Genomic DNA, 22848 nt, shown 5'->3' with positions numbered 1-22848 from the left:
TTGTGATCTCTGCCTGTCAAAAAATAAATAAAATATTTTTTAAAATATTTTATTTATTTATTTGACAGAGACACAGTGAGAGCGGGAACACAAGCTGGGGGAGTGGGGGAGGGAGAAGCAGGCTTCCTGCCAAACAGGGAATCCAACGTGGGACTGGATCCCAGGACTCCGGGATCATGACCTGAGCCAAAGGCAACTGCTCAATGACTGAGCCACCCAGGTACCCCAAATAATTTTTTTAAATAAAAATTTTTAATAGATTTTGAACCCAGTTCATTCAAGCTTCACAAAAATGAGGAAAAAGTAGAGACCAGTAACAGTGCTTGGATGGTAAGGGATGGTATGAGTGAGGGGTAAGTTTTAAGCCTTTCCTATAAAGCTTCACCAGGGGGGAAAAAACTTTTTTAAAAAAGATTTTATTTATTTATTTGACAGACAGAGATCACAAGTAGGCAGAGAGGCAGGCAGAGAGAGAGAGAGGGAAGCAGGCTCCCCTCTGAGTAGAGAGCCTGATGCAGAGCTCGATTCCAGAACCCCGAGATCATGACCCGAGCCGAAGTCAGAGGCTTAACCCACTGAGCCACCCAGGTGCCCCGAAAAAAAAAATTTTACTAAGAAACGCAGCTTCAAGATAGGTTCCCTTCTATTCAGAGATTCTGGAGACCCAGTACCAGAGACCATTCCATTACCACCACAGACCCCAAGTGTATTTCCCAGGATCCTGGGATCATGACCTGAGCCGAAGGTAGAGGCTTTAACCCACTGAGCCACCCAGGGGCCCTTCCCCCACCCCCTTTTTAAAAAATATTTTTTAGAGCAATTTAAGATTCACAGCAAGAGGGGCACCTGGGTGGCTCAGTGGGTTAAAGCCCCACATCGGGCTCTCTGCTCAGTGGGGAGCCTGCTTCCTCCTCCTCTCTCTCTCTGCCTGCCTCTCTGCCTACTTGTGATCTCTATCTGTCAAATAAATAAATAAAATCTTTAAAAGAAAAAAAAAATTCACAGCAAGATTGATGGGTAGTTGAGACTTCCCATATATCCCACACCCCCCCCAAAAGCAGAGCCTCCCCCATTATCAACATCCCCCATCAGAATGGGATTGTTACAATTAAACCTGCATTATGTGTCATAAGCAAAGTCCATGTTTTACATTATGGTTCACTCTTGTACATTCTGTGGGTCTGTTAGCCATTTTCAAAATCTTTTCATTAAACATATTGTTTTGGGCTTTGCTTTGACCCCTTTTTTTATTCCTGGGTTTCAGAACCATGTGTGCTCAGTACTGCATCTCTTTTGCTGATGTTGAAAAAGCTCATGTCAACATTCAAGATTTTATTCACCTCACACCAGTGCTAACAAGTTTCATTTTCAATCAAGTAACAGGGCGCAATCTTTTCTTCAAATGTGAACTCTTCCAGAAAACTGGATCTTTTAAGGTAATAATGCCTTTTGATAATATACCATGTATCTTTCAAATCCCTTTCCCATACACATTTATTTGATCCTCCTGACCACCCAGTGAGGTAGGTAAACTATTTTTATAGCTGAAGAAAGGGTTGTAGAAGTTTTCCTTCGATAAAGTACTGGTTACTTAGCATTATGGTGTTGATAACCCACTTTTACATAATCTTAAAATTTCTTATAATTGGGGTGATGATGTAATTTACTGTCCAAACTAGGACATGGTTGAGAATGAAAGGGGCACCTTGTGATTAAACTCAGACAATAGACATTAACCTTAATTATTGCAAGGCAACACGGGCAAGAGTGATCACCCTATATACAACCAAGTTGTGTCAACTTGCTATTCATTGATACCTTATTATGAATGTAAAAGATCTAAATCTAGCTAACCCCTTATTCTAGGAAATATGTCAGAGCCTTTCCTTTGCATAAAGATAGACTTCTGGGGGTGCCTGGCTTGCTGTAAGAAAAGCATGCAACTCTTGATTTTGAGGTTTGAGCCCCACATTGGGTGTAGAGATTACTTACATAGATACTTTAAAAGGTAAAAGACTTCTGTGTTGATTCAGTGCAGTTAATTTCTGTTAGTTGAGTTTTAAGATCCTTTCAGGTATAAATCTGAATGTTGCATTTAGCACTATGCCTGATAGGTACTAGTACCTGTTAAGTGGTAGTTTTAGGACTACATTTCCTCACCCATTAATGAGAACTTTTTTTTTTAAAGATTTTATTTATTTGTCAGAGGGAGAGAGAGAGGGAGCACAGGTCGGGGAGCTGCAGGCAGAGGGAGAAGCAGGCTAGGCTCCCCGCTGAGCAAGGAGCCTGATGCAGGGCTCAATCCCAGGACCCTGCGATCATGACTTAGCTGAAGGCAGACGCTTAACTGACTGAGCCACCCAGGAACCCCTAATGAGAACTTTTATATTAAACTCTCCATTCTCTTTTGCCCTTTGCTTCTGCCATGGTTTATTTTTCATTCATCACACATCGCATACTTATTTTAACTAACTATACTAGGCATACACACACACACACACACACACACACACACACGGTATTGTACTATTAGTTACACTTGCAAGACAGGCCAGTCAACAAACAGGTTAATGACAAGTAACTTGAGAGATACAAATAAAATACCATGGAATTAAATGCCTAATTTTGCATGGGAGATCAAGGAAGTCAAACCAATGATGTTTGATCCAAATTTTATAGGATGAGTACTTTTAGCCAAATCAGGGAGTGAAAGAAAAGAACTATATGTAGGGGTACCAGCATGCTGGGAGGTACAGGGGTGTGAGCTAACCTGTAGGAGGGAAACGAAGTAATTTAGGATGGCTACAACAGTGACAGAAGCAGTAAGTATGTTTTAGAAAGACTGCAACTTGTAAGGAATTTGTATTTACAAAATAGGTAGTCAGTAAAAAGAGAACATTTTTAAAAGGTCACTTTCATAATCTAGTGGAAATATTAGAGAATGATCCCTGGGCAGGATTAGTTGAGGTTTGATAACATGCAAGTTGAGAAATGAGGCTTCACCAAGGTAGTGGCAAAAACACAGGAGATATTTCAGAGGTACAATCAATAAGATTTTGTGATAGAATGGTTGTGTGGTGTTAGGAAGAGAAAATCTAGAAAAGTTCCTTCGTGTTTTGAAAAGAAACTTAAATCAAATACATGGTTTCACCATCCCTTTTCCAGATTCGTGGTGCCCTTAATGCAGTCAAAGGCTTGACTCCTGCCACCTCGGAAGAGAAGCCCAAAGCCGTGGTTACTCACAGCAGTGGAAACCATGGCCAGGCTCTCGCCTATGCTGCTAAATTGGAAGGTACTTGACTAACTTCTCAGGGTACTGTGTAGGATCATCAGAGAAGAGTGGAAAAGTATTCTTATTCAGTGAGATTGGTGACTACTGTGGGAAGGTTATTTCCAGGTTCCTATCTCATTATAAGCAAATTAAACATGTTTCTATTCTAAATTCTCCTGATTTGTACTAACTAAACATGTTTCTCCCTCCCAGGGATTCCTGCTTATATCGTGGTGCCCGAAACAGCTCCCAATTGTAAAAAATTGGCAATACAAGCCTACGGAGCCTCCATAGTGTACAGTGAACAGAGTGATGAGGTAAGGAAGAGAGCAGTGTTCAGTGTCAGCTTACCAACTTTCACCATCAAATGAAACTTCTTTCTAGCCTACTGGCTGTTTCTTCTGTGTTTCCTCTTCACCTTTCAATGTTAGCATGCTCAACCCTTTCTCTACCTATGCTCACTCTGATGAGATCATTAATCTCATAGTTTAACATATCACTTATACTCTGGGGTGCCTGCGTGGCTATGTCAGTTGGGTGACCAACTCTTGGTTTAGGCTCAGGTCATGGTCTCAAGGTCGTGGGATTGAGCCCTGTGTGGGGCTCTGTACTTGGGGGGGAGTCTGCTTCTCTCTCTCCCTCTGGCCCTCCCTCTGCTCTTGCTCTCTCAAAAAACAAAACAAAAACAAAAACAAAAACAAAAAACAACTTTTAAAAATATCTGGGGGGAAAAAAAAAAGTCTGTATTCTAACTCCAGTCCTGACCTTTGCCCTTAACCCAGACTTGTATCTCCAATGATTCCCTGATGATATTCCCACTTGGAATGTCTTAAAAGGCATCTTAAACTTATCATGTCTAAAACCAGACTCCTGATCTTCCTCCCTAGTGCTGCTCCTCTTCAGTCTTCTTCTTGGTAAATGGCAACTTTTACCCTTCTAGTTGCTCAAAATAAATGAAGTCACCTTTGAGAATTCTCCCACACCCTACATCCAAATCTTGGTCCTACTTTCAAATCATTTCCATTACCCAGGACCTGGCTGGCTCAGTTGGAAGAGTATGCAACTCAATCTCAGGGTTGTGAGTTCAGGCCCCATATTGGATGTAGATAACTTAAACTTTAAATAAGTAAACTTTAAAAAAATAACAATTTCTGGGGCGCCTGGGTGGCTCAGTGGGTTAAAGCCTCTGCCTTCGGCTCAGGTCACGATCCCAGGGTCCTGGGATCGAGCCCTGCATCGGGCTCCCTGCTCAGCGGAGAGCCTGCTTCCCTTCCTCTCTCTCTCTGCCTGCCTCTCTGCCTGTGATCTCTGTCTGTCAAATAAATAAATAAGGGGCGCCTGGGTGGCTCAGTGGGTTACGTCTCTGCCTTCGGCTCAGGTCATGATCTCAGGGTCCTGGGATTGAGCCCCGCATCGGGCTCTTGGCTCAGCGGGGAGCCTGCTTCCCGTCTCTGCCTACTTGTGATCTCTCTCTGTCAAATAAATAAAATTTTAAAAAATATAAAAAAAATAGGGGCGCCTGGGTGGCTCAGTGGGTTAAAGCCGCTGCCTGCGGCTCGGGTCATGATCCCAGCATCCTGGGATCGAGCCCCGCATCGGGCTCTCTGCTCAGCAGGGAGCCTGCTTCCTCCCTTCTCTCTCTGCCTGCCTCTCTGCCTACTTGTGATCTGTCAAATAAATAAATAAAATCTTTAAAAAATATATATAAAAAAATAAAATAAATAAAATCTTAAAAAAAAATTTTTTTTCTGTTATCCAACTACTAACAGGCTTTACCTATGCCCTGATTCAAATGAACATATTTTCACCTAGGTACAGTAGCCTAAGTTGTCTCCCTCCTTCCACCCTTGCACTATCCATTTAAAATGTTAAAACTTGTCTTGTTAGCTGAAAACCCTCCAATGGTTTCCCATCTTATACACACTGGTAACCAAAATTCTTGCAATCATTTAAGGCCTGGATGAACTGGCCCATTTCAGTCTTTCCCACTATTACTGCCCCACCAAACATTTCACACCAATCATACTAACTTAGCCTTTTCTCAGAAAAGCCAAGCACTACTACTTTGTGGTCTTTGCATTTGCTGTTATTCTCCCTCTAGAATATTCTGGAAATCTACAGCACTTGTTCAAACCTATTAAAATGTCACATTACTGAAGACCCTTCCTAAGCACCCCCTAAAAAACAGACTTCTCCATAGCATTTAGACATACTTACTTATATGCCACCCCTCTGCATATTAGAACATAACTCCACTGAGCAGAGACTAGTTTGTTCAGTTATATCCCCAGTCCCCAGTAAGTCTAAAAAAAGAAAGATGGCCAATAAAGTGTTAAATGACTAAATCAAACTTGTTGGGAACTTTTATTTATTTATTTTTAAAGATTTTATTTATTTGACAGAGAGAGGGAAGGATTACAAGTAGGCAGAGAGGCAGGCAGAGAGAGAGAGGGGGGAAGCAGGCTCTCTGCTGAGTAGAGAGCCTGATGCGGGGCTCCATCCCAGGACCCTGGGATCATGACCCAAGCTGAAGGCAGAGGCTTTAACCCACTGAGCCACCCAGGCACCCTTGTTGGGAACTTTTAAATACAAATCAAATACATTAACTTAATGTACTCTTTCAGTCCAGAGAAAATGTTACCAGAAGAATTATGGAAGAAACAGAAGGCATCATGGTACATCCCAACCAGGAGCCTGCAGTGATAGCTGGGCAAGGGACAATTGCCATGGAAGTACTAAACCAGGTAAGAGCTGTTAATTCTTGTTTAGCCACCGGTAAAGCTAACGTTTGGCTGTATAATTATTTTATACACATATAAAACTGGTTATTAATAGACCTATTTATACTTTATATTCTTTTCACTAAAGGTACCCCTGGTAGATGCACTGGTGGTACCTGTAGGAGGAGGAGGAATGGTTGCTGGAATAGCAATTACAGTTAAGGTAAGAAAATAGCTTCTGGAGGACTCCCCGCTTCAGGCATAGAGAATTTTATTTTACATTGTAGTACACTGTGGATACTTGGCTCAACATTCCCTCAAATTGCTATTCTTTCCCATCAACCCTTGGCACTTGAAATGGAAGGCTCTTCTCTGCCTCACTACCTTGTTCTTTATCAGTAACAACTTCACAAGGCAAAAGCAGTCATGAGTGGCATCCTCACAGTCCTTTCCCTGAATCCCATTTCAACAACCCACTATCCAAGTCAAGGGCTACTCTTTTCCCTAGTTACCAGGAGAACTAGATGTGATTTAAGCAACCAAAGGCTATTAGGCATACAATTTAAAATGCTTGAAGGTCTATTTTTATTACATCAACCAAGGGAAAGGCTCCTGAACAGAAATGAGTTACCAGTATTGCCTACTTTACTACAGGTATGCAGGCAAAATGCTGTGGCTAGTTTTAAGATGTCTAATATTCCTCTTCCTAGGCTCTCAGACCTAGTGTGAAGGTATATGCTGCTGAACCCTTGAATGCAGATGACTGCTACCAGTCCAAGCTGAAAGGGGAACTGACTCCCAATCCTTATCCTCCAGAAACCATAGCAGATGGTGTCAAATCCAGCATTGGCTTAAACACCTGGCCTATTATAAGGGACCTTGTCGATGATGTCTTCACAGTCACAGAGGATGAAATTAAGGTGAGGCTCTGACAGGAAAGGAAAATACGAAAGAATGGAGCAACTTCTTAGGCAATAGAGTCTTCCCCTGTTTTGAGTAGCAACTTACTCCCTGGGGACTTGACTACGTGACTTCATGACATGGGAGGGTGCCCCAGATGTATTAAGAAAACCCGCTCAACAGTAGAAGCAGAGTTAGGATGGGAAAAAAGCCCTGTCCTTCATTGGTGAGCATATATATATACGGTCAAGAAGAAAAATTTAGACTGGGCATATAACCCCATCTAACCTTTAATTGTAAAGGTCAACCAACTAGGCTCTTTGCCCTTTTCCCATTTCACTAATTCTTACTCCCTTCCATACCAACAGTATGCAACCCAGCTGGTGTGGGAGAGGATGAAACTGCTTATTGAACCTACAGCTGGTGTTGCAGTGGCCGCTGTCTTGTCTCAGCATTTTCAAACAGTTTCCCCAGAAGTAAAGAACATTTGTGTTGTGCTCAGTGGTGGAAATGTAGACCTGACCTCCCTAACTTGGGTGAAGCAGGCTGAAAGGCCAGCTCCTTATCAATCTGTTTCTGTTTAGTTTATGCAAAAGAGATGGGATTCAGTATCTCTAGTCACTTGGAAATTTGTTTCCTGGTTACTTTAACTTCCTATATTGCTCTCTTAAACAACTTTCAAGTTCCTAATGGAGAGTGGATGTTTCAGTAACAGTTGTTTCTTTTTTTTTTAAACTAAGTAGCAAGAGTAAAATATCCATAGTTTACTGAGATACCTTGTCAAGGCCAAGAAAAGCCTTTTGCAAAAAGGAAGTAGACCTCTAGGCTACAGTAGAAAACACAAACTTTGCCTAATTACAGCCTGTAGGTTCCCATTCCTAGAGTGTTCACTAGTAACAATGAGACAGAATCCCAAAGAATCCATTACTCCATGTCCATTTCAGGCACTGCTAAAGAAATCTCCTTTTTCATCCACGGTACTGGTTCTGGTACATATGGATCATAAGTCCACTTGGGGAAAACTCGTTTATAGAGGTTCAACAGTACTGTGTCCTGAGATTTTAGCTTCCCATCAAAACTGCACTTCATGTGGCCATGAGTACCTAAAAAGGAAACAGCCAAGTTGGTCACATTAAAATAGAACATTTTCAAGCAGTAGTCTTCTAACCCAATAGTCATTTAGTAGCACTGGGAAAACCTGGGCAAGGCACCAAATCCCACATTTTCTTACCCAAAGGTTCCTTGATGTGTCCCCTGCGGCCCCACTTTGTTCTCAGTTCCACTGGTTTAAACCATAACACATCCTCTTAGAATGAAACACACAGAAGACCAAAATAAAACATATACCCACAAAATGTAAACTCAATCCTCACTCCACAAAGGCAATCTGATCCCATCCCTCACACCTACCTCTGTTGAAGAACATGTAACGCACTACTGCCATCTTAGTAAAAATTTTGAAAGGATGACCGCTCAAAACAACTCTCTTGATGACCATTCTGTCTGGATCCACTGACAATAGATAGCCTGTGGCAATGAGGCTGTGCATTCCTAATGAGCAAAAGCAGACAGCGGGAGTCTACAAGCCAAAGCCTTCATTTATTGCTCCAGTCCATTTAAAGACCTAAACAAACTCTCAGAGAAACCTTACACTAGGGTTATATTATGCTGCCCTCCTGAGTCCATGGCAAAGATCATTAAATGAAATTCCCCCTAAGCCTGTCCCCAGAACCTATCCTAAATATAACAGTCTGAGCAGCATCTACCAATTAGCTATGCTTTGTAAGCAAGATAAAACCATTTGTCATCCTTGCCTCAGACCACTGTAAGGGTGAGATTGGGATATTTCAAAAACTATCATTACTTTCTTCATACCGAATGGTTCTTTTTTTTTTTTTTGAAGATTTTATTTATTTATTTGACAGATCACAAGTAGGCAGAGAGGCAGGCAGAGAGAGAAGGGAGGAAGCAGGCTCCCTGCTGAGCAGAGAGCCCGATGCGGGGCTCGATCCCAGGATGCTGGGATCATGACCTGAGCCAAAGGCAGCGGCTTTAACCCACTGAGCCACCCAGGCGCCCCATACCGAATGGTTCTTAAATCTAAATACAGAAAATAGTTTTAAACCTACAAAGGACCTACAGGCCTGTTCACCTCAGTGAACTTAACTTACCATTGCTATTCTGTTTGAAAAGCAACACAGATGCAGGAGGAAACGTGATTGGGCCATATACTGTCACCACCAAGGCCACATCAGCAGTCAGGAATCTCTGAAATTTATGTTTATCCGCTAACATAATAGGGGTTAAAAAAGAAAAATCCAAAACATTTTGAGAAACCATAGGTAATCCAGAAACCTGTGAAAAGCTGCAACTCTTAAACCTAAGGCAATTGTTTCTTTACCTGGCTAGTTCTCACAATATTTTCCTACCTCAATACAACTGAAAGATACAATTCGGTTGTTCAGAGTAATTTTTCAACTGGATGCAGAATCTTGGAGCTTGGACTATATTTGGGGTTTGAAAAGGTTCTCCAGGTGATTGATATTTATCACCCCTACCTCATTTGAGAAACAATGCTTTACAGAAAATATCTCCACTAAATCAACAGCTCTTAGTTTTGCGCAAGGATTGGCTAATATTTTCTATAAAGGGCCAGATAATAGTAAATATTTCAGGCTTGTAGCCATACAGTTTCTGTTCCAACTACTGTTCAACAGTGCCACTACAGCAGAAAAATAGCCACTGACAATACTTAAGAAAAAAAGGGTAAAAAAAACCCCAAAACTCACAAGTATGTTCCAACAAAAATTTATTTAACAAAAACAAGAGGTGGGGCAGATTTGGCCTAAGGGCCATACTTTGCTAATCTCTGATTCTGAGACCTACCTAAGTTTCTGCTTTTACCTTCACTGAAACCCTGCCCCCTTGTTAGTACTGAAGTTATAGGGAAATAAAATATTTTAAGGGAAAGAGAGGTCTATCCCTCATTTAGTTAGCATGGCTAGGAAAAACAAAAATTATCCAGAGCACCCATTAATATTGCCTTCATCATCTTCCTCCAGCCATTGCTGAGAGCTGAATGTGTGTAGGTGATGTTCAGAAGCCTCCAAATTAGTGCAAAACATATTCCCACTTCTAATGTGTAGGAGTATAATCATTTTACTTTAAAAGTTGCCTCTGGTCACCACTCTTCAACATCTAGTCTCAACATCTCAGATGCCAGCCTCTTTTACCCAACTGTGGACCACCCTCAGCCTTCACCCACACTGCCACAGACCATCAGATGCCAAGGGTTCTACACTTTGACACACCATTTTATAGAGCCACTGACTCCCATTTAAAACCACTTTGCAACAAATACTCATGGCAGAGAAGCCTCAGCACCACACGGAGGTTGCATCACTGGGATGCTTCAGACAGGTTCAGACATTGTGAATTAAAACATCATTGGCTCCTAGACCAGAGTACTGAAAATATCCCTAACCCAGAAACCTAGAGTTTGAAACTGCATTCTGCATGCCCCCACTACAAATCGTAGTCCCCCAGAAGACATTAAGATGGACAAGAACCCAGAAGCTTCCCCACTGCCTTACCTGCAGTGTGCTGAGAGAATAAAGGTGAGGCTCGGAAGCGCCTGAACCCACAGTGGAAGATCAGCTCCTCTTTGGCTTTCACAGGTTCAGTGTGGCCAGAGTGCCGGCTCACCACCATATTCAGTACTGACATCTGGGAACCGCATAAGAAAAACAGACCTTCATATCTAAAATAGAGAAGCCTTGGGCAGCTGGGTGGCTCAGGTGGTTAAGCAACTGCCTTCGGCTCAGGTCATGATCCTGGAATCCCGGGATCTAGTCCTGAATCGGGCTCCCAGCTCCATGGGGAGTCTGCTTCTCCCTCTGACCTTCTCACCTCTCATGCTCTCTCCCACTCTCTCTCAAATAAATAAGTAAAATCTTTAAAATAGAGCAGCCTTAATTGAAAGAAGGTGAACCAAACTAGCAGGTTCAGATTCCCTTTAATACTTATTTATGGAAAAGTATAGCTGACAAAATGTGGTTCACCTTTTACATTTACCAGCAACTGGTATTCAAGTCAAATACAAGCTGGTTTTTGGAGCCTTTCTTGTATTCTTCCATATGAGCTAACCTTCCGGTGTCCAACTACAAAAGCTCAACATCTGCCACAAAATCAGATCAAGTCACTCACTCACCACATGCCTCAAAACCATACTCATTCAAGACCTTTCCCTCAACTCTCAGACTGACCAAGGGCCAAGAGCTCTCACATCCATGCCAACACACATGGCTACTGGCCACCAAGATAAAAGAGATCTATGCCGTGGCATCACCCCCACCCCTGTTAAGGCTGCCAACCCTTGGTTAAAATCTGATCTGATGAGCATACTTAGAGAAGTCTCAGAACACAGAGACTGCATCACTGAGATGCTTCAGACAGGTTCAGACATGTTGGGTAACACCATCATTGACTTCTCTATCATATTCTCTTGATTTCTAATCCTAAAGCAGATTTTTCACATCCCAATGAGCAAAATGTCAATCACATAAAATTTTAGACTGTCACACAATACAAAGCTGGTTAGAAAGTTTCATAACTCCCCATTTCCCACAAGACACTAACTCACCTTCTGTTCATGAGGTAATAAAGAAAATGCAATCAATGGTGCTCCTCGCTTAAAGTACTCATACACTGAGACAGGGACTTTAGAGACATGAAGTGTGACATACCAGCCAACCTGCCAGAAGAAAGCAGAAAATAATCATGCAGTTACCCTTAAAGTCTCAATAATGATGAAGCATTTCTCCAAATATGTTAAAAGTCATTTAGTCTACTCTTAAAGCCTATCCTCACCCTTCAAAATTGCTTTTCACAAATGCCTCAACTACCCAGATTAAACTTTTTCAGTTACCATCTGAAACCTCTTTGTTCTCAATGTTACTCTCCAGTGACTCAGTGGCTCCTTTAATTCAAGTATGGGCAGCACAAATCTAAGGTACTCACACCAAGAGGAGTAAAGGATGGGGCACCCCGGCAAACAAAAGCACATTTAGGGATGGGCAAAGGAAGGCAGATACCTCGGCTCCTTCAACCTCTTTTTCCTCAATTTCTTTAAAAATGCGTTTCCTAGTATTAGTGAAATTCTGAAACTGAAAGATCCGAGCATAATCTTGAGGAAGGTTTTCCTTAGGATCCCATGGAGATGTCCGGAAGCTCTTGAGGCCTCTGTATTTCTGAAATCTAGATATAGGAGATTTTAAAGAACAGTCAAATTTATACGGTACTACTTACTTTTTCACTCAAGTCACTTCTAAAATAGCTAAGGTTCTAGCATTTAAAAAAAAACAAAAAAAACCTTAGGCACCTGGGTGACTCAGTGGGTTAAGCCTCTGCCTTCGGCTCAGGTCATGATCCCAGGGTCCTGGGATGGAGCCCCGCACCAGGCTCTCTGCTCAGCAGGGAGCCTGCTTCCTCCTCTCTGCCTGTCTCTCTGCCTACTTGTGATCTCTGTCAAATAAATAAATAAAAATCTTAAAAAAAAAACACACAAAAAACCTTTACCGCTGTCTCTCAAGATAACCTAATAACCTAAAACCACATTTCATTTTTTTTAAAAAGATTTTATTTATTTATTTGACAGAGAGAGACACAGCCAGAGGGGGAACACAAGAAGGGGGAGTGGGAGAGGGAGAAGTAGGCTTCCTGCTGGGCAGGCAACCCAATGCAGGGCTCAATCCCAGGACCCTGAGATCATGACCTGAGCCAAAGGCAGACTCATAACCACTGAGCCACCCAGTCGCCCCTAAAAATCACATTTCAAAACAGCTTAACAAGGGTGCCTGGGTGGCAAGTCAGTTAAGCGTCCAACTCTTGGTTTTGTTTGGGTCGGAATCACAGGGTCCTGGCATCGAGCCCCATATCAGGCTGTACGTTTAGCATGGGGTTGGCTGGGATTCTCTCTTTCCCTCTGGCCCTCCTATCCATACGACCTCTCTCTCAAATAAGTAAATAAAATCTTTAAAGAGGGGCGCCTGGGTGGCTCGGTGGGTTGAAGTCTCTGCCTTCGGCTCAGGTCCTGATCCCAGGGTCCTGGGATCAAGCCCCGCATCGGGCTCTCTGCTTAGTGGGAAGCCTGCTTCCTCCTCTCTCTCTCTCTCTCTGCCTGCCTCTCTGCCTACTTGTGATCTCTATCTGTCAAATAAATAAATAAAATCTTTTAAAAAATTAAAAAAATAAAAAAAATAAAATCTTTAAAGAGAACAAAACAAAAAAATAGCTTCTAACAAATATATCAGAACCAAGCCCCAGTTCCTTACTGACAAAGTCATTTCAGTGGCTCCTTCAGGGAGCAGCTCTTTAATCTGGCAAACAAGATCCTTGATAAGAGTCTTACCTCCCTAATACCCACTATAAACTCTCTGGGTTTAGTCACTCACCTCCAGAACAGACAATGATCAATGCTTTTATGCCTGCCCAAACTCCCCCACATCTGCAGATACTTTATACTTTTAGTCTTAGCTCCTACAGGGAAGCATTTGCTGATTCAACTTAGTATTTCTCTTTCATTAAAGTACTGTAACATTGTTAGTCTGTACCACACAGTCTAGAACTTGATTATATATTACTGTTTCCTGTATGTGCATCTAACTCTCGCCCTTCAGGAGCAGGGACAATGTGTTGTTTTGTTTTGTTTTGTTTTTGCATCACAATGACATAGTTTTCTGAGCCACATAAATTTCAAATAAAAACATACTGATTTTAGACTTTTTGACTAACCGAATTCTTGCAGCCACATCACGGGGAGTATCTACTTCATCTGGAAACATCTCCTGCAGTCTTTCTTGTTTATATTTCTCCAACATTTTTTCCTCAGCCTCATCATCCACATTCTCATCATACAGATCATCATGCACAGACTCTCCCACAGTCATAGTTTCATATTCCTCCTCCTCTTCCTTTTCACTGCCCTCATCCTGTAGAATAAAGATTACAGTTTCATACCTGTCTCTACTTTACAGGCACTGAACTAGAAATAAAATAATTTTGGGGCACCTGGGTGGCTCAGTCAGTTAAGTGTCTGCCTTCAGCTCAGGTCATGATCCTGGAGGCCCCACATGGAGCACCTCGTTGGGCTCCCTGCTCAGCAGACAGTCTGCTTCTCCCTCTGCCCCTCATTCCACTCATGCTCTAATAATTATATAAAATCTTTTCTTTTTTTTAAAAAAGATTTTAACTTATTTATTTGGCAGAGAGAGATCACAAGTAGGCAGAGAGGCAGGCAGAGGGAGAAGCAGGCTCCCTGCTGAGTGGAGAGCCCAATACAGGGCTCAATCCCAGGACCCTGAGATCATGTCCTGAGCTGAAGGCAGAGGCTTAACTCACTGAGCCACCCAGGCACCCCAAATATGTAAAATCTAAAAAAAAAAAAAAAAAAAAAAAAAAGAAAGAAGTAAAATAATTTTTACTAGACACCCAGTCCAAACCAACATCAATTCTAACAGAGATTAAAAAACAAATTCTCATTTCTGGCAGTTACAAGTCATTCCTAGGAAACTAATCACACACACACACACCTCCCAAGGTCAGGACTGCACTTTGCCTTGCATATGGGGCTCTACACAGAAGTGGCCCAAGGGTCCATTTCTTTACCTGAGATTCCTCTTCAATAAAATCCTCAAGTTCCATATCATCATATTCATCTTCCCCACCACTTTCACCATCCTCATCCAAAATCCATTCAGCTTGGTAACTGGATGTCCCTTTGGGAACTTTCTTCACCAACCTGGGACTTTTCTTCAAGAAGTCTGTAAAAGCCCAAATGAGTTAAGCTAAATTATACACCTCCTTTCTGCTACTAGGGTATTCTCACCTAAGCAAGATACTAGATATTGCTACCAACACCAGAAATTCCAACAGACTATATGAATAGAACAGACTACTTCCACATTTAATTTGGCTGACGCAGAACTAGCAATACTTAAAAAAAAAAAAAAAAAAAAAGAGAGAGAGAACTAGTAATACTACACAGCTAAATAACTGCAACAAATTAAAGTTGTTTATCTGTTTGCTAAAAAACAGTAATACAAGGGTCGCCTGGGTGGCTCAGTCGTTAAAGCATCTGCCTTCAGCTCAGGTCATGGTCCTGGGGTCCTGGGATTGAGCCCTGTATTGCGCTCTGCTCGGCAGGAAGCCTGCTTCTCCCTCTCCCCCTCCCCCTGCCTGTGTTCCCTCTCTCACTGTCTCTCTCTCTGTGTCAGATACATGGATAAAATCTTAAAAAAGAAAAGAAAAAAAAGAAAAACAGTTAATACAAGTAATTAGCAATTACACAGCAATGCTGTGTCCAACGTTTGCTTGGTGCAAACATACAGCCTTTAGAGCTAAAAAGAGAAAAACTGACCTCCAAATAAATCCTCATCCCACTCTACCCTAAATGTGAGCAGCTAGAGAAAATCCGCAATTCCAGGCAAGATGAATTACAAACAAGTTTGCCAATACCAACCATTCGCCTCACTCAGCTCCTCCTCTGTGGGCCAGGTCTGCTCCCCTTCCATTGGATCTGGGATAACCTCTGTTTGCAAAGACTCTTGTTTATCAGGGTCTGCCGTCATTAGGACCTTAAGGTCTTCCTCCATATCAGCTACAGCATCTGGAGTGCAAATCTAAAAATGAGAATAGTTGACTCCAATCAGACATTACCCAAAAACCTACCAAATCTAACATAGTAACCAGAAAGATCCAAAAAGAACATAGTTCTCAAGTAAAAGAATGAAACAGACTGAAATGGAAAGCCAAAATTTGTCAAATGTTTCAAACATTCAATTTCCTAGCATTTTAGGTCTATTCTGCTTGCTTTTGAGGACTTTCACAATTTGGTCTCACTCCTATCTATTTATTACATACCTTACCCCCCCCTTCAAGCTGATTCTTCAGAGTTCAAAGAAACCCTCTGATCTGTCACTGTGCCTAGGTTCACGTTGTTTCTATCTTCTTCGATACTGTTTCAACTCTGTTTAACTCACAAATCCCATTCATCCCTCTCAACACCTAGCTCAAGTCTGACTTCTATGAAGCTTGCTAGTGTACTTTCTCAACTTCCACAGCAGGTCTATAGCTTAACCACACTTTTTCAATCTTTATTTCACAGTTGTTTTCCTTTCTTTTCTATCTAATTAAGCGGTCCAAGGAGAAAGACCACATCTTGTATGTCTTGTATAAACTCAAAGCTAAACGCTGTGCAAGGCACCTATAAGTGCTGGATAAACACGTGATATGTCAACATGTTCATAGCTGACAACTGCCTTACTTCATACTAGCAGTCACCTCCAGAGGCTAGTATACTTCTCTGACATTAGTTCACATCCTACACCAGGTTACACATGAATCTACAATACAAAATCTTTAAGAACATCAGTCTTACCTCCATTGCCAGGCTTGGGTCCTTTCGGGATTTGATCACTTTAGGATTTAAAGGGAAAGGGTCCATAGGGGCATCTATCTGTTTCATATGGAAATCACCCTGTCCAATGATATGCAACAAGCTATTTACATTCAGAGCCTGCCCACGAACATAGCCTGAGATTTTCAAAGTGCCCACCAAGTTATTTTCTTCACTCGGCACAAAGTCAGCAGCATGAGCAAACAGGTATGCCCGTCTATCTCGAAAGGCAAGATGCCGTTGCTTTTGGTTAGCCAACTGCCGAAGCAGCATATCTGCCTCCTGTTGAGTGTCTAACAGGAGAAGTCTGTCATCAGGAAAACGCTTCTCTACTGTTTTAGTTAGCTTCCTTCTGGCATCTATTTGTTTCCTTGGTGGGAGGCCAGAAACACCCTGGACAGCTAGTGCTGTGAACAAGAGAGAAAGGGCTTTGTTACCTGTTGTTTTACTACATGTAAATCCCCCCTGTAATTCACAAACAGTTCAGTTGTGAGCCCAGAGATCACTGGGAAACCCAAAACTCAACTACCCTAAAAAGTTTTTATAGTGAAACAAAAGACAGTCCAGAAACAAAAAGGGACCTTGATAGATAATTTCTAAGGGATGGACCAAATTTAGGCCATACATGTACAACCCACCACCAGCCAAATACAACCCACCAGCTATACTATTATATCATATTGGACATAACGCCTGGCAAATTATAGGTGCATAAGAAATGCCAATTCACTTCCCTCCTTTGCCTCTAATACTCCCACCTCACTTACTATACGTGGGAAGGCCCTGAGCAAAGAGGCAGGAAAGGCAGTAATCCCCAGTGCTGTCCCAGCCTTCTAGTGGATCAAGGAGGAAAAGGATGGTATCCGCGACTTTGGCCATGTCTAAAACAGTGTGCAGATCTCCTAGACATATAAAACAAAGTTGGTGGGAAGCACTGTTTGACACCAGCACATTATGCTATTAAGAATATTACCACTACTCAAAACGAAACAAGAGAAAATACAGTTGTATGCTCTAACCTGGCCTTGCAGATGTGAAAAACCACCGATGTTTCAAGCGGGGGCATAACAGCATAAAGCTATGGGTGCTTCCCCATTCATTCAAGTGTACTGTTCCGGTGTCCTTATCCTGAAGCAACCGAAAGGCCTCTGGCAGGGAAATCCTGTCATGCAGGGGCACCACCAGTACCTGATGAGGAGGACCATCCTTGCAGCCCAGCTGTCTCTTCTCTGCCAGAACCTAATAGAACCAATTGATGTATTGCCTTTCCCACAGTATGGATGCCCCTTCCTCACTCCCCACTCCCAGCCCACCGCATTTTCCTTGTGAAAAAGCACGTATGCCTGGAGAGCGGGCCGGAACTCGGACCAAGGCAAAGAATGCCTTAGCGTGCGCCTAGATCTGCGCGCCTGGCACGTGATATCCTCAGCCCCCTCCTAGGGTCACATTTTTTAGTTTGAGCCATTATCCGCCTAGAACACTTGTGAAGCCACACCACTCCCCAATCCTTGCTCCTCTCACCGCCTCCTTCTTCTGCTTTCGGAGTTGGCTCGCGCGATGCCTCTGGTCTACTCTGCTGAGCTCTTTTCTCACCTTCTTGCTTAGGGTTTTCAGTGCTAGACGACCTAGAATAAGATCAGTAAGGGATCTTGTGCAAGGTACCAGAGGGTCAAGAAAGAGGATCCTCTCCGCCAACTTTAGGGCCTCTGCGCGGGGTCCAGGCCGCACGTAGGAGCTCAGTCTGGACATAAAGCAAAGCAGTTAATATAGACTAAACAGCCCTTCTTCCTCCAACCCTATCTTCTCACCCTTGCCGTCCCGCTGCGCGGATCCCCGACCCCGATGGCGCCCGCCCTTATGAGCTTTATTCTGCTGCTTCAGCGGCCCAGAACGGTGAGCAGCCATGGCGCCACTCACATGTACCCAGTCAGCACTAGTTCCGGGCCGGACCAAGCGCTTCCGGTCCCCGTCTGGGCAGCCCTCCCCGTGACGGGGCGGGGCTCACCCCCCTCCTCTCGCGAGAGTTTTCCTAACCAGGCTCAGAATATGAGATGCTCGCGGTTGTGCAAAACCGCCGAGTAAACTTTTCCCGGACCGCGGTTTGCGGCTGGGGACCTTGAAAAATCGCATGTAGATTCGAGGTTGGGGCTCTAGGTCCTGGAGGGATTTTTTGCTACATGTATTTTCATTTTTTGCGCTATCAAGTTGTATCACTTAGGGAGCTGTTGAAATTTCTCCATTCGTGCCAAAGAGGGCTAAGACCCTCCTCTCACCTAGATTTTTGCACGTAGCTCCTCAGTTTGCAGCAGCAGCAGCAGGTGTTATAATTTTGAGCCACCCTTTCTTTCTCTTGGGGGACTCAAGGCTACAATACAAATCGCGTGGCAGGCACTTCTCTCACCCTCACGGGCTCCGTACAAGTTCCCGCTGATCTCAGTTATTCCAATCTGCGTCCCCACCTTTCACACAGCTTCAGGAAGGACGGGACAGAGAGGGAGAGCTGGCCTTGACACTCGAGCCCTCCGGGGGATTTAGAGGAAAGAGGGAGCTCTGGCCTTTCAGCCAGAAGAATAACGCAGGCTTCCCCGCAGCCATATTCGAGGCGCGAGGGACCCCGGTCCTCCCCGTCGGGAAGACGAGGGAGTAGAAATCCAGGAGCGTCTAGCTGGGTTGAGGCCAGCTTCGATGTGAGCAACTTTCCCGCAGCCGTGGGGTCCGGGACGCGCCAACCACTCAGCGAAGGGCTGCACGGAACTGGCTGCCGGCGCTCACAATGCGAGTTCGCACCTTCCGGGCGGGCGCCAGCGCGTTGCCATGACAGCGGCATGCGAGGCGCGCGCCCGGGGGCCCGCCACCCCCAGGCGCGCGCGGCCTCCCCCTCCCCGCCCCGACCCCCCCCACTCCCGGTTGCAGAGCGCACCCCCCGCCCCCGGCTGTGGGAAGGGGCCGGGCCAGCCGCCTGACGTCTGTGCGGGGCTCGGAAGATGGCTGCGGAGTCCAGCACCGGGCAGTGGCTGCGGCGGCGGCGGGCGGGGAGCGCGGCAGGCGGGGGCTCCGCCTAGCGCGTGGGGCGCTGAGCGGAGAGGCGCGGAGGCGACGAGGGCGCGCGGGGGGCTTGGGGGGGCCGGCTTGGCGTCGCCTCCCCGCCACCCGCCGCACCATGGGCAGCGCGGAGGACGCAGTCAAAGAGAAACTGCTGTGGAACGTGAAAAAGGAGGTAAAGTCGGGGCAAGGACCCCTTGGGGCTCGCGTCCCTGCCCGCGGGCCCGGGACTGGGGGGCCTCGAGAAGGTTCTCGCTTCCCCCTCCCGGGCGCGAGCGCTCACGGCCGGGTGCCCGGCGGGGGCGGGGTCCTGAACTGGCTGAGGCTCCTGCCTCTCTCCCGGATCTGGGGACAGCACCCCTCGGTCCGAGGGGCCAGGGCGGCGCTCCGGCGCTTGTTTGCTCCACGATCCCGCAGTTCCCCGCCCTGTGACGGCAACAGCCCTGGGAGACCAAGGTCGGGGGAGGGGCGGCGGCGATTTCTTGGAGAGGTGGTGCTGACCATTCGTTGCCGGTGCCGCCTGGGGAGGGGGCGGGGCCCCGCGGGGGCCTCGGAGAACGCTAAACCGGTGGTTTGGGGGCTTAGCTCCGGTTTGCCCAAACCCAATTCAGGGATCCCTCTGGGAAGTGAGTCGCGGCTTCGGGAGGGTTCGTCGCACACCTCACTGCTTCTCACTCCACGCCCACCTCCCTACCCAGAGACCACGGGGGAGGCGGGTTGAGAATGTTTTTTATGGCTCAGATTTTATCCCTGCTTGAGGACTCCCCATCCCGACACCAAATGTCAGGAAGAAGGGAGTCCTCCTCTCTACTAATGTCCTTTACGTTGGCCCTGCCCTAAAGCCCATTTCAATTTCATTGTGTGTGTGGGGGGTACCCATATAAATGACTCACCGAGTATGAGAGTTGGAGAGCTCAAACCTGCAGCGTGAATTAGAATGGATTAGGCCTCTGGAACCACGAACTCCCCGCCTACCTTTGTGGCTGTCTTCTACCAGATGTGCAATCTCCATGAGGGCAGGAAACCCGTCTGTTTTGTCCTGTTCTGTATCCAGGACCTGGCACACAGTAGGCCTTCAATGAGTATTTGGTGAATATCTTGGAGACTGTAAGATGGTGGGCATTCATAACCTTGGAATACTCTGAACCTAGCTCTGTGTGATTGAATTAAGTTACCTAATCTCTCTGAGTTTTAATTTTTTCATGTCTGAAAGAAGGATATGTACTTCATATCTGAAAGTTTACCGTATTGGCTCCTTTACCCTTTCCTAGAGTTTCAGGATTAGAGAAGACTCTGGGTTCTCAAACTTCTGGAAGGCTCTGGATGGTTCTCCTGCATTAACTATGGCCTGTCTACTGTGCCCTAACATTTATTTTTTCCCCTCTCTCTTGTTTGAAGAGGAATAGTTGAAGCCATCACCTTTTCCAGCTCTGTGTGAGAAGGTCCCTCATGACTTCCCTGTGAAGTGGCCAAGAAAGTATTTTAGGCCAGGAGTATTATCAGATCAGCATTTAAACCCCAGCCCTGGTCTCCCCAAGGAAAAGGGAAATCCCAATTCTCAGGTTATCCTAAGGAAACAAGCAATCTAGTGACAGAGACTCATATAAACAATATAAACAAGAACAAAAAAGTAACCTTACCCAAACTATGGACATACGTGCTAGGATTGTTGGTGTGATCCAAATTTAGAGTTGATCAGTGATGTAGGAAAGATTTCTGAGAAGACCGTGATTCTTTTTTCAATACTTAGAAGGCTTTTTATACTACTCCAAGAATGATCCCTAAACAAATGTGAAAAATATCCAAAATATGTCACAGCTATGTGTATTACCTGACAAAGTTTAACCTTCTCTCAATTCTTAGTTCCTTTCTGCCTTCAGCACCTGATTTAGAGAGAAACATATCCTTTCCTCTTCTGTGAGTAGAAACAGTGGGGAAAATTTTAGGCAAGGCTGGTCTCTCAACACAAAACCTCTGGTGTAATTTTTTTTTTAAAGATTTTATTTATTTATTTGACAGACATCACAAGTAGGCAGAGAGGCGGGCAGAGAGAGAAGAGGAAGCAGGCTCCCTGCAGAGCAGAGAGGCTGATGCGGGGCTCGATCCCAGGACCCTGGGATCATGACCTGAGCCGAAGGCAGAGGCTTTAACTCACTGAGCCGCCCAGGCGCCCCCTCTGGTGTAATTCTTGAGTAATCTGTAGGTTCTTTGAACCCCAAAATCTGCCCTACCCTCCTGTTTCAGATGCCTGCAGGTGTTTGAGCTGTGACTTTATGCTCTGTTTAATACAAACACTCCTTGGGAAGAAATCTAGGAAACTTTTAGCAGTTTAGAGTGCAGGATCAATCTGATTTCCCTCTACCTCATTGCTAATCATTAGCAGTTTCCAGTAGAGAGAAGCCTCCAGGTCCTTCCTCCCTCCTCCCCAGGCTTTAGAAGCTTTACCATTCTCCAAACTGTACAGTCCTAGGTGAGGGCCTTGGGAATGAAGGCAGCATAGAACACTGCATGCCTTGTGAAAAGAATGGCAAAGACACACACTGCCCAGGGCTTACTTGATCTGTAAGATTTTATACTGGGATTGAGGTAATCCATCCCTCTAATCTCCTATATTAGTAGCTGTCTCTTGGCAGGTTCCCCCAGGACATCAAAAGTGCTTGATTTAAGTGTTGGGAGCAACTAAAACCTCATACGTTGCTGATGGGAGTGTAAATTTGTATATCTACTTTGGAGAGCTGTTTAGCAAAATCTAGCAAAGTGGAATACAGGTATCAAATGCCTTGTCTAGAAATATAAATCCAAAGAAATGAGCACCTATGTTCAATAACAGACATATCTGTAATGTTCATGGTAGCGCTGTTCATGACAGCCCCAAATTTAAAACTACCCACATGTCAGTCAATTGCAGTGTGTTAACACAATAGAGAATGAATACATACAACATACATACATACAACATGAACACATCTTACAGTCATACCAGAGAGCAGAAGAAACCCAGTCACAAAACACTACACACTGATTTCATCTATAAAAAGTATAAAAAACCCACAAAAGGGCTCTATGATATAAGAAGTCAGGATAAGCAGATATCCTTGAGAGGAGAGTAGTGACTGGAAGGAAGTATGACATTGGTGGGTACTTGGAGGTCACATGTTCTGTTTCTGCATCTGTATATTGGTTTGACAGGTGTGTTCAGCTTGTGAAAATTCATCAAGCTGTATAATCATGATACATACTTTTTTCTGTAGTTTTACTATCCGCCAATAAAAAAGCTGTATGTGTATATGGTTTTTCTAAAAAGTGCGTTCTTAAAGAAAGATGTGACTGCTTATCTTAGAAGGTAACTGGAAATTTTTATATCCAGGTAGGAACCCAAAACATCAGGGTTTTATTGAGACAGAAAGAAGGCTGGGCTTGCAAGCATGTGGAGAGTGTCTCTGAAGCCTGGATGAACCTTC

General features: G+C 44.4%; 2 protein-coding genes across 3 annotated transcripts; one reads left to right on the top strand and one right to left on the bottom strand.

Annotated features, from left to right (window-relative positions):
- Window positions 1-1264: 1264 nt before the first annotated feature.
- SRR (serine racemase) lies at window positions 1265-7475 on the top strand (the record flags this gene model as incomplete). Its single annotated transcript, XM_080827360.1, has 7 exons — window positions 1265-1436; window positions 3166-3292; window positions 3485-3588; window positions 5896-6015; window positions 6140-6214; window positions 6702-6911; window positions 7260-7475. The coding sequence occupies exons 1-7, from the start codon at window positions 1269-1271 to the stop codon at window positions 7473-7475; spliced, it is 1020 nt and encodes a 339-aa protein (XP_080683486.1). The 5' UTR covers window positions 1265-1268.
- Window positions 5606-18290, bottom strand: TSR1 (TSR1 ribosome maturation factor). 2 transcript variants are annotated; one of them, XM_080827353.1, is made up of 15 exons: window positions 18154-18290; window positions 17867-17970; window positions 17365-17584; window positions 17113-17247; window positions 16328-16752; window positions 15410-15569; window positions 14557-14711; window positions 13684-13880; window positions 11985-12147; window positions 11534-11644; window positions 10485-10617; window positions 9063-9179; window positions 8302-8442; window positions 8123-8197; window positions 5606-7994 (listed from the first exon to the last, which is right to left on the bottom strand). In XM_080827353.1, exons 1-15 carry the CDS (start codon window positions 18248-18250, stop codon window positions 7816-7818), a joined length of 2412 nt encoding a protein of 803 aa, XP_080683479.1. In that variant the 5' UTR covers window positions 18251-18290; the 3' UTR covers window positions 5606-7815. The 2 variants fall into 2 exon arrangements, with proteins under 2 accessions (XP_080683479.1, XP_080683480.1); XM_080827354.1 differs by having other exon boundaries at window positions 17867-17961; window positions 18154-18284.
- Between the last annotated feature and the right edge of the window lie 4558 nt (window positions 18291-22848).

This window comes from Martes martes (assembly GCF_963455335.1).
Source record: "Martes martes genome assembly, chromosome: 16".
Lineage (NCBI taxonomy): Eukaryota > Metazoa > Chordata > Mammalia > Carnivora > Mustelidae > Martes > Martes martes.
The sequence above is the reverse complement of the archived record's forward strand: the minus strand, read 5'-3'. Positions and strand labels throughout refer to the sequence as shown.